The sequence below is a fragment of the Mytilus trossulus genome, chromosome 8 (assembly GCF_036588685.1).
Source record: "Mytilus trossulus isolate FHL-02 chromosome 8, PNRI_Mtr1.1.1.hap1, whole genome shotgun sequence".
NCBI lineage: Eukaryota > Metazoa > Mollusca > Bivalvia > Mytilida > Mytilidae > Mytilus > Mytilus trossulus.
Window position 1 is genome coordinate 66,451,706 of NC_086380.1, and position 12,560 is coordinate 66,464,265.

The following is a 12,560-nucleotide window of genomic DNA, read 5'->3' on the forward strand; positions in this document are numbered from 1 at the left end:
TATGATATGGGTAAAATCTGATATGGTATTGAAAAAAAATACTCAGGGATTCATAATATTTTTTTATCATCTGCTTGACCGTTATCCAGTACCGACTTATAAAATTTGTTTGAATCTACGCTCAAAAGGGGGTATGGTCTAAAAACATATGGTGTTCCTAATCACTAAGGAAGATCTTTAAAAACGGTAACAGCTTAACATTAACTGAAAAAGAAAAAAAACAACAGAGATTTGTTGGTTTCCCTCCCCTATCTAAACAGTCCCCAAGTTATCATTCCTTCGCCAGCATGGTTTGGAAGCGGTGCCTTTTGTTTTGTAAAAACAATGCAGTTGGATTAAGCGGTTTTGTAATAGCTAGTGGAGTTGTGTTGTACGAAAAATGTAAGATAGATGGAAATGTCTTAGCTTCATGGACAACAAATTTTGAACCCTCAGTGAAATGGGATTATAATTGGGACAGGTAAATACAAAAATAAATTGTCAACATTTGTATAAGTCATGTAACTTAATATTAGTCCTAGTAATTATGATCTCTATAAAAGATATTTTTCATTTTTGCTGTTGTGCCTTCCTTCAAGCATTTGTCAAAGGTATGAGTAAAACATTGAAGATTTTAAATGAAAAACATAAAAGATAATAGACAACTTTCGAGTTCAATGCATTTCCGTCAAAAACTCTGGTTTTAGTGAACATCATTGGTGCGTTTAGGGGCATCATCACTTCCATTCCAATGTTGAGCGAGTGGGTGGAAAATTATAATACTATCATGACTATATTGCACGATTTATTCGGCAAACTAAATTCTCATAATTGACAATCAGCACTGCTGTCATTAGGGTATTGTGCTTAAGTACCTACGAAACAAAAATTATTTCTAGTTTATCCTGCACAATGACGATCACTTAGACGCTTGTTGAACATTGATAGTGCAGGGATAGAGGCGACCCCCTCTATCTGGTAAATGACGTCACAAGGTGCGCCTAATTAACGAGTTTTTTCCGGTGGGGGATGAACTCGAAAGTGGTCTATTGTCTTTAACTTGACAGCTTGGCCCCTTTGATTTGATACAATGAAACAAACAATTACAGCAATACACTAACCAAAACTTGATAAGAATATATTCAACACAATAAAAACCATTGTCAGTATCTCACTTTATTTTGAAACAATGATATAAAGTTTTAGCAATACACTTTCCAAAACATGATAAAGATTTATTCAACACAAACATAACAAAAAAAAACATGTTGATAAGAAACCCACTTTATTTAGAAACAATGACATGAATGATATTTAATTTTAACAATGCACTTTTCAAAACATGATTTAGATTTATTCAACACAAAAAAAAACGTTGTCACACTTTATGAACATTATATTTTTAAACAATGACAACAAATATACTTATAACTGCTTAAAGGAATACACTTGCCAAATCTTGATTACAAAGTTATTGATCACAAAACCAATAAAAATTGGGTATGAAGGTGTAGGGTGCAAACAGACTGGGTTCGAACATGGAGGGTGCAAATATGAATGGGACCTGGATTTTAAAAGTTCACACTTGCTTGGAATTGCAGATTGTTTTCATGGTTTTTTGGCTTACATTCTCATCATTTGGAAATGTTTGGTGTCAGTTGTTGTCTCTATCAGGTGGTAGAACATTCTGATATTAGGTGAATCACATTTGTTAGACATGTCTTGATGTTAGAGCATCACAAAAAAGTGAAATGAAGCCCAGGCAATTGTTGCAACTGTTATAGAAATCCATTATTAGCTCACCGTGCTCGAAGGGCCAAGTGAGCTTTTCCCATCACTTGGCGTCCGTCGTCCGTCGTCGTCCTGCGTCCGTCGTAGTTAACTTTTACAAAAATCTTCTCCTCTGAAACTACTGAACCAATTCAAATCAAACTTCATCTGATTGATTCCTAGGGTATCTAGAATAAAGTTTGTGTTTTAATTCCCATTTCATCAAAAAACATGGCCGCCATGGCTAAAAATAGAACATAGGGGTAAAATGCAGTTTTTGGCTTATAACTCAAAAACCAAAGCATTTAGTGCAAATTGACATGGGGTGAAATTGTTGATCAGGTCAAGATCTATCTGCCCTGAAATTTTCAGATGAATCAGACAACCCATTGTCGGGTTGCTGCCTCTAAATTGGTAATTATAAGGACCTTTTACTGTTTTAGGTTATTACAAATGTATCTTGAATATAATTATAGATGGAGATAAACTGTAAACAGCAATAATGTTCAGCAAAGTAAGATCTACAAATAAGTCAGTTCACCCCTTTAGGAGTTATTGCCCTTTATAGTCAATTTTTAACCATTTTTCGTAAATCTTGGTTAACTTGTACAAAAATCTTATCCTCTGAAACTACTTGGCCAAATTTTACAAAACATAGCCAGAATCAATATTAGGCTATCTAGTTTAAAAATTGTGTTTTGTGACCGGTGTCATATGGTATTTTGAACCCCCTAAAAATTGAACCCGGGGTCAAAATACCATGCGGTAAAATGACCCCGGGGTCATTATACCGCATGGTATTTTGACCCCGGGGTCATTTTTCACATATGGTATTTTGAACCCCCCTGCGGTATATTGAACCCCCCTGTTTTTAAGAAATAGTATTGCAGATAATTTAATTTACAATTTATTGGCTATTATTTTTTTTTATTAGAGGTTATGAGTAGGGGGTTCAATATACCGCAGGGGGGTCAAAATACCATGGCTATATAAAATTTTGCAAAATATCTTTTCCAGTATGCCAAATACATATAAACTACTTATTGGAGTATTATAACTATGTGAAAAGTAAAATCACAAAAATACTCAACTCAGAGGAAAATCAATTTGGAAAGTCCATAATCACATGGCAAAATCAAAAAACAAAACGCATCAAAAACGAATGGACAAGAACTGTCATATTCCTGACTTGGTACAGGCATTTTCAAATGTAGAAAATGGTGGATTAAACCTGGTTCTATAGCGCTAACCCTCTCACTTTAATAACAGTCTCATCAAATTCCGTTACATTTACATGATGCGTTAAATAAACAGTCACAATCAATAAAATAGTCAAAATATGGGAACATCAGTCATCATCGTATAACAATTTAACAGGACACAACAACATCTACTATCTACGAACACATGGATTGATTTGAGTGTCTGACGTCAGAAAAAGAAGGAGTTAGAATAGCTTGGATTTTTGAAATTCAAGGTCTATAGAAGGGGGTTCAATATACCGCAGGGGGGTCAAAATACCATGGCTATATAAAATTTTGCAAAATATCTTTTCCAGTATGCCAAATACATATAAACTACTTATTGGAGTATTATAACTATGTGAAGGAGTTAGAATAGCTTGGATTTTTGAAATTCAAGGTCTATAGAAGGGGGTTCAATATACCGCAGGGGGGTCAAATTACCATGGCTAATTAAAATTTTCAAAATATCTTTTCCAGCATGTTGAATACATACAAATTACAATTTGGAGTGTTATTACTATGTTAAGGAGTTAGAATAGCTTGAATTTTTGAGATTCAAGGTCTATGGTGAGGGGTTCAATATATCGCAGGGGGGTCAAAATACCATGGCTAAGTAAAATTTTCAAAATATATTTTCCAGTATGTTAAATACATACAAACTACTTGCATGAACATTATAACTATGTTAAAGAGTTTGAATAGCTAGAATTTTTTAAAATTTAAGGTCTATAGTAGGGGGTTCAATATACCGCAGGGGGGTCAATATACCATGGAAATTATTTTTTTTCAAAACATTTTTTCCAGGATGTTAAATGCATACAAACTACTTATTGAAGTATTATTACTAAGTTAAGGAATTAGAATAGCTAGATTTTTTGAATATTAAGGTCTAGGGTAGGGGGTTCAATATACTGCAGGGGGGTCAAAATACCATGGATTTTTTTTTTTTTTCTTACATCTTTTCCAGAATTTTAAATACATACAAACTACTTATTGGAGTATTACTACAATGTACTATGTTAAGGAGTAAGAATTGCAAGAATTTTTGAAATTGAAGGTCTATGGTAGGGGGTTCAATATACCGCAGGGGTGTCAAAATACCATGGCTAAGTAAAATTTTCAAAATATCTTTTCCAGTATGTTAAATACATACAAACTACTTGTAGGAGTATTATAACTATGTTAAGGAGTTTGAATAGCTAGAATTTTTTAATATTAAGGTCCAAAATCTAGCATTTTCAAGTTTCCAGACAATAACTTGTGTGTAAGTATATGGATCTCTTTGAAATTATACTACAAGGTTCAATTCTACATAGGAAAGGCTAGATCACAATACAAAATTAAGACAGTATTAAATTTGAATGTTGTGTCCATACTTGCCAAATTGCTTATGGTTCAACCTCTGCGGTTATATTTAGCTACACCCTGCGGAGCATCTGGTTGGCATTAAATTTAAATATCTTTTATAACTCAAGGTGGCCTTTATTTTATATCCTTTTTTGGCAATTAAGCTGTACTTCGAGAACAACTGTAAAATTTAAACAACTTCTTTAACCATGGTGAGCTATGCCCCTTTATGAATGTAGAAAAAAGCTGGATTTTGTTTCTGTTCTGTAACTTAAGTTTGCACCACCCAAACATTACGAAACCTTTACACAATACTTATTTTCATAAAACTCTGATCAATTACAAATTTGTGCATCATCACTTATTATTCTTGAGTTATGTCCCTATTGAAGGTTATATGAAAGCAGGGCATTAAATGTGGCCATTGGGACGCATTAAGATTAAGCAATGCCTTCTATATGGAGTATATTTATTATGAAAAGTTTTATCTGAAGTCTTTTTATGCTGTGATTATGTTATAAACATAATGAATTCAAGACATTGTTTGAAAACTTTTGTATTATGACAGGACTACATTATTAAAATAAATTGTCAATGAGAAAAAAAGATGAACTAATTTGACAATGGTCAACTAATACTGGCCAGTTAAAGCAACTACAGTATTCCTACAGTTTGGTAGTGGAATACAGCTTCTGGAATACTTTTGCTGTCATTTATTGTTTTCAGTGTGATAGGAGTATGCACATAATGGAATTTACAGTTAATGAAATGATTTATAAATCTATTAAATGCCTCAAAAACTTTAACTGTAGACTATGTAATGTTAACTGGAAGGTATCCATTATAGACGTTATATACAGCAAACCAGGATATTACATTTTTTAAATTTCTATCTATAGATTGTAACTTTTGATTATAAGAAAGCTTTTGTCTAAATTTGGTACAAATCCAGTCATGTACAGTCAGTGTAGAGTTCTGAAGGTTATTTTAGTATTAAATTTTTATCTTTGACCATAGTGAATGTAATTTGAACTGGCATATATTAAGTATTAATGTTTGAAACAAATATTAACAGTTTAAAAATAACAGACTATGGTGATGTGAAAAAATAAAAATATTTTCTGTTTCAAGTTAGTTAGTCGGATAAAACAACCGTACGATTGACAAGATATCATCAGGCAATTACAACTACATCAGTTACTGTAGTTTTGTTCCTTTGTGATTTATAGACATATCGTTGTTATTTATCAGGAAAGAAGACAAAATGGTCAAACGCAGAGAATTGAAACTCTAAATTTAAAATCAATGGTGATCTCTTATCTAGCAAAATAAAGCTTTAAATCTATGAATTTGAGCATTTTTATAAAGAATGAACATAATATCAATTTTTTATTTTTTTGGTGAAGTTTCCCTTTAAAACAACTGATTCCTGATTTTAAGCTCGATATTGAATTTTATAACGAATATATATGAGCTTTATTGGCTGACTTCTGAGTCCAATTGTATTACTGAACCTTTTACTAACAAATGAATGGTTATGATGTGTCTTTTAAAGTAGCTTAACCCTTTCCTCCATTGAAATTTTTTTTTGCATACTTGATTCGCATAGGATTTTTTTGATAAAATACTGAACTTATGCTTTAAAGTATTAAGGCATTGCGAAAAACAACTATTTCATCAAATAAATTTAAGTCAGATATTCCTATGATATTCATTTTCATATTGGATACAAACTTTTATTAAGTCAACTGCAGACACTTTGTAGTCAAAGTGTTTAAACTGAGGTACTACACAGGCGTCAAAAGGCGTCATTATGGAGTAAGGAAGGTGGCGTCAAAAGGCGTCATTATGAAGGAAAGGGTTAAGGGGGCTCCTGGGTATAAATCAATTCTTTTTTCTAATATAGGATTTCACTATATTTTTTTTATAAATGAACTTTATCATATACTTAAAAAAAAAAAGAGAAATAAAAAAATGGGGTAACCGTTCAATAAAGCTCATAATCTGCCTCAGGAAGAAGCATTCATTTTTAGTAATGCCCCTTTTTTCTGTTGAGCATAGGAGAAATAGAGGTAATATCGAAATAAAAAATAACTTATTACAGAAATCCCTTATATTTTTCAATTATTTAGTTTATGTACTGCTAATTTGAAAACAATAATAAAAAAATATAGGTCACCGATGAGTTAAAAAAAGATATTTCAAATTTAATGCCAAAAAATGACATTTTTGCACCAATGGGAGATAATTTGGAGCTTTTTCAATGGTATAAACATTTTAAAAGTCATCTGGGGCCAAACCAAATCATTTTTTTGTGTTGAATTTTGTACCATATCATAAAGTAACAACTAACAGTTTAATAAATACAATTTGTAATGAAAAAAAAAAGTTTAATTTTTTGCAGAAATTTTTGTATCCACAAGCCACCTTAATGGGGTGCCAGGATATATACAAAATAGACAATGAAAATTAAAGGACTGGGTCACTGTTAATTTAAACTCACAATTTGCCTTTAAAAGAAGAATGCATTTTTGTTAATGCACTTGTTTCTGTTGAACTAAAAGGAGAAATGGAGGTATAAATATCTAAAGAAAGAAGATATGAATTACAGAAATCACTTAAATTTTACAAATAGTTTAGGTAAAGATATATTTGAAAAAAAATGATAGAAGATAAAATCAGTGATGAGTTAAAAGAGGTCTCACAAATCTAATGAATAAAATGGCATTTTTGAACCAAAGGGAGATAATTTGGAATCATCTGGGTTAAAAAAAAAAATGTTTTTTTGTACCATATGATGATATCTTAAATTAAGAACTTAAACATACAGTATAATAGCTAAAATTTGAAATGAGAAGAAAGAGTTAAAAAAAAATGCAGAAATTATGTACCCTCAAGACTCCTTAAATAGGAAGTTTTATATTAACTTGTTTCAAAGTACAAAAAAGTAAGGAAATGTACTTTTATTGACAGTACATGTGTAAGTCAAATGTCAACCACTAATAGACCAAAAAACAAATCATAAATTAAGTGCCAGTCCGTCTTAGAATCAGGCTGTATGTACAAAAATAACATTCATTTTCATTATCTGTTCTGGTAATAGAAGATACAAGTTGGTTGAAATGCACTAACTAACGAATAAGGGGAGATAACTCTCTAATTTGCTATCATTCTAACCAATTTTCTAACTATCTTATTTGATATTACCAGACACACACAAACGAAAGACTAATACTTTTTAACTCAGGATGATAGTAAGTATTTTAAAAAGAGCATGATTAGCTCGGTGGATTTTTTCTTATCATGTTTTAATTTTTTACCTAAATTGCCTGATTCTTACAAAGACTGGCACTTAATCAAGAAATGAAAGGCTGTCAACAAAGATTAACATTTACTTGAATGTTTTAAGTTGTATCAACAACATTTGGTTTTGTAGATGGAAGGTCTTTCTACACATTTAAACATGGGATTGTTGCAGTACTCAGCATAGCATAAAATCATGCTATAGCTTGGTTTAAAAAAGGGATAAATATTTCTAATGAAAACAGCAAGAAGCTAAAACCATGAAGCAAATTGGTATTAAATAAGTCTTTATATGTATAGGTGCACAGAGATATCAATATTGTTTTTACAGCTCATTGTATATCAGTGGATACAACAGTATTGTACAAGACTAACCAATTTTCACAAATATAAGGTTAACTGACCTCTATATACACATAATTACCCTTTTCTATTTTGATGTAAAATCTTTATCTTTAATTTTTAGCTCACCTGGCCCGAAGGGCCAAGTGAGCTTTTCTCATCACTTGGCGTCCGGCGTCCGTCGTCGTCGTCCGTCGTCCGTCGTCGTCCGTCGTCGTCCGTCGTCGTTAACTTTTACAAAAATCTTCTCCTCTGAAACTACTGGGCCAAATTGAACCAAACTTGGCCACAATCATCATTGGGGTATCTAGTTTAAAAAATGTGTGGCGTGACCCGGTCAACCAACCAAGATGGCCGCCACGGCTAAAAATAGAACATAGGGGTAAACTGCAGTTTTTGGCTAATAACTCAAAAACCAAAGCATTTAGAGGAAATCTGACATGGGGTAAAAATGTTTATCAGGTCAAGATCTATCTGCCCTGAAATTTTCAGATGAATCGGTCAACCCGTTGTTGGGTTGCTGCCCCTGAATTGGTAATTTTGTGGAAATTATGCAGTTTTTGGTTGTTATCTTGAATATTATTATAGATAGAGATAAACTGTAAACAGCAATAATGTTTAGTAAAGTAGGATTTACAAATAAGTCAACATGACCGAAATGGTCAGTTGACCCGTTTAGGAGTTATTGCCCTTTATAGTCAATTTTTAACCATTTTTCGTAAATCTTAGTTATCTTTTACAAAAATCTTCTCCTCTGAAACTACTGGGCCAAATTGAACCAAACTTGGCCACAATCATCATTGGGGTATCTAGTTTAAAAAATGTGTGGCGTGACCCGGTCAACCAACCAAGATGGCCACCACGGCTAAAAATAGAACATAGGGGTAAACTGCAGTTTTTGGCTTATAACTCAAAAACCAAAGCATTTAGAGGAAATCTGACATGGGGTAAAAATGTTTATCAGGTCAATTCTATCTGCCCTGAAATTTTCAGATGAATCGGTCAACCCGTTGTTGGGTTGCTGCCCCTGAATTGGTAATTTTGTGGAAATTTTGCAGTTTTTGGTTGTTATCTTGAATATTATTATAGATAGAGATAAACTGTAAACAGCAATAATGTTTAGTAAAGTAGGATTTACAAATAAGTCAACATGACCGAAATGGTCAGTTGACCCGTTTAGGAGTTATTGCCCTTTATAGTCAATTTTTAACCATTTTTCGTAAATCTTAGTTATCTTTTACAAAAATCTTCTCCTCTGAAACTACTGGGCCAAATTGAACCAAACTTGGCCACAATCATCATTGGGGTATATAGTTTAAAAAATGTGTGGCGTGACCCAGTCATCCAACCAAGATGGCCGCCACGGCAAAAAATAGAACATAGGGGTAAACTGCAGTTTTTGGCTTATAACTCAAAAACCAAAGCATTTAGAGGAAAACTGACATGGGGTAAAAATGTTTATCAGGTCAAGATCTATCTGCCCTGAAATTTTCAGATGAATCGGTCAACCCGTTGTTGGGTTGCTGCCCCTGAATTGGTAATTTTGTGGAAATTTTGCAGTTTTTGGTTATTATCTTGAATATTATTATAGATAGAGATAAACTGTAAACAGGAATAATGTTTAGTAAAGTAGGATTTAATAATAAGTCAACATGACCGAAATGGTCAGTTGACCTGTTTAGGAGTTATTGCCCTTTATAGTCAATTTTTAACCATTTTTCGTAAATCTTAGTTATCTTTTACAAAAATCTTCTCCTCTGAAACTACTGGGCCAAATTAATCCAGACTTGGCAATCATCATCTTTGGGGTATCTTGTTTTAAAAATGTGTCCGGTGACCCGACTATCAAATCAAGATGGCCGCCACAGCTAAAAATAGAACATAGGGGTAAAATGCAGTTTTTGGCTTATAACTCAAAAACCAAAGCATTTAGAGCAAATCCAACACGGGGTTAAATTATTAATCAGATCAAGATCTATCTGCCCTATAATTTTCAGATGAATCGGTCAACCCATTGTTGGGTTGCTGCCCCTGAATCGGTAATTTTAAGGAAATTTTGCTGTTTTTGGTTATTATCTTAAATTTTATTATAGATAGAGATAAACTGTAAACAGCAATTATGTTCAGCAAAGTAAGATTTACAAATAAGTCAACACGACGGAAATTGTCAATTGACCCCCTAAGGAGTTATTGTCCTTTATAGTCAATTTTTAACAATTTTCATAAAATTTGTAAATTTTTATTAACATTTTCCACTGAAACTACTGGGCCAAGTTCATTATAGATAGAGATAAATGTAAGCAGCAAGACTAGTAAAGTAAGATTTACAAACACATCACCATCACCAAAACACAATTTTGTCATGAATCCATCTGCTTCCTTTGTTTAATATTCACATAGACCAAGGTGAGCGACACAGGCTCTTTGGAGCCTCTAGTTATTATTAAAAGCTCAAAGCATGTAGATATAAGAATCTATATTCTCCACTGATGTATACATAAAAGAGAGTAAATGTAAACTTAAAACATTTAAGCATAATTCAAACAGTTATGCACATTTAAAATTATCATTTACTACTTACTCATTATGTTTTATAAGCCTTAGCCTTGGTGGTTTAGTTTTACAGTTATTTATTTTCTTATTTTCTTTTCAATATGAATCTTTTAATGTTAATATCTTAATAATGGTATCACTTTGTGTGTTATTTTTAAAAGAAATAACAACTGATGACATAGGAATTTCAAAAAGGAAAATATAACATGAAGAAAAAATCTAAGAAATTAGTATATGACTGTTTGCTAAGAACTTTTTTAAGAAGATAAACTACCCTTGATTAACCTTTTTATATGTTAAGAGCAATGGAAGATTTTTAAATTATAAAGTAGCAAAAATATTATGTCGGAGAGATAAATATTTTTGAATGAAGCAATAGTATTTATAAACAAATAATACTTTCTGATACAAATATTAATACTTGCTTTCAAGTTTAATGTTCAAACTTAGTATTAGAAAAAAAAATAAATGAGTATTAAACAAGATATTTTTTGAAAAATTAACAAGCAAAATTTCAGTAAAATTCAATTTGCACAACAACTCTGCAGATGATATTTTCCATTTGCTTCCTTACATTACTTTTGGACTCTTTAAACTTAAAACAATTGTTGACAGACAGACAGACAGACAGACAGACAGGTGTATTACAAGTAAATTGAAAACTATAGGGCTCATCCATCAATTACTTAAAAGATACTACAAAATGGACAGACCAAGTTTTCTTTTCTTTTCTTTAATTGTATTAAAAATTTAAAAAAAAAAAGGATATCACAATCAACCCACACTTTTATTATCTAACACAATTATTAGCTGACCACCCTGAATGAATTTAAAGTAAGCTTCTTGTTGGTAATATATTATTTGCAAATTATTTATTGTATTATTTATTATAATATTGGGCTTTTAATCATATATGCAGGCCTGGTCAGTAAAAGGAGTAAATAACACTATATAAAAAATTATAAAATAAAATACTCACCACTGCATGGCTTGGCCAGGTTCTGTTGTTGGGATCACTGCTAAGGAAACTATGTAAACTGTCAAACTCTAATGTATCCATTGTAATTTAAAATGATGAATTGATTAGTTGCTGATTCTTACTTAGTTTTTATGGAAAGTCCTTTTTGGAATACTTTCTCATTGGTAGACCAATCATCATCAACTCAAGCAATAAAAGTTTGACACCATTTAACAAAAAAGATATTGAAGGTCCAAGGAAATGGTAAAGGTGTGAAAGTCTATTGTTCAGGTATATTGGTTGATTGTCATAATTAATTGTTAAAAAAACAAATGGTCATGACCAATGATTTGTATAGTATACAAATCCTTGTCATAACTTAAAAACAAATGATTACTTGAATTTTTTAATTACCTTTGAAATGATTAAAATGGAGGTTTTCTTTTGTTTACTAAGTCTGCTACATAGTTTTCAACACTTCAAATGAGTCCAATACACTAATTGTTGATTAGGATTTCCCTGTTTACTTATTAATGAAGCCACACCTGAAATGTACTTTGTTAACCACCCTACTCTAGACCTGTAATTTATATATATCTAGCTGTTAAAACTCTTTCAAATAGTAATTATACTAACAAGAAGTAGTTTGTATGTATTTAAATTTTACTTTGCCATGGTATTTTGCCCCCCCCCCCCCCTCCCACCAGGGTATATTGGAATCCTACTATAGACCTTTCGTTTTAAAATTCTTGCTTCTGTAACTCCTTTGCAAAAATGTCATAGTCCAAAAAGTAGTTGGTAAGTAGTTTTTATGTATTTTTTTACTTGCTTGAAAAAAATAATTTGAAAATTTTATATAGCCATGGTATTTTGACTCCCTACCACAGTATATTGACCTTTCTGCTATAGACCTTTAATTTCTAATATTCTAGCTACTGCAACTCCTTTACACAGTATATATACTTCAATAAGTGGTTTTGTATGTATTTTACTTGCTTGAAAAGAAATTTTGAAATTTTTTCTTTGCCATGGTATTTTGAACCCTCTAAAATAGACTTTGAATT

At 31.8% G+C, this 12,560-nt stretch overlaps 1 protein-coding gene across 4 annotated transcripts in view; it reads left to right on the forward strand.

Moving 5' to 3' along the window:
- The first annotated feature begins 235 nt into the window (after positions 1–235).
- Positions 236–12,560, forward strand: part of LOC134681284 (serine/threonine-protein phosphatase PGAM5, mitochondrial-like) — a 39,264-nt gene continuing 26,939 nt past the window's right edge. For all 4 annotated transcript variants that reach the window (XM_063540834.1, XM_063540835.1, XM_063540836.1 and 1 more), the window contains exon 1: positions 236–460. In XM_063540834.1, the coding sequence (XP_063396904.1) occupies positions 288–460 (173 nt within the window). In that variant the 5' untranslated portion in view covers positions 236–287. The remainder of the gene's footprint in view (positions 461–12,560) is intronic.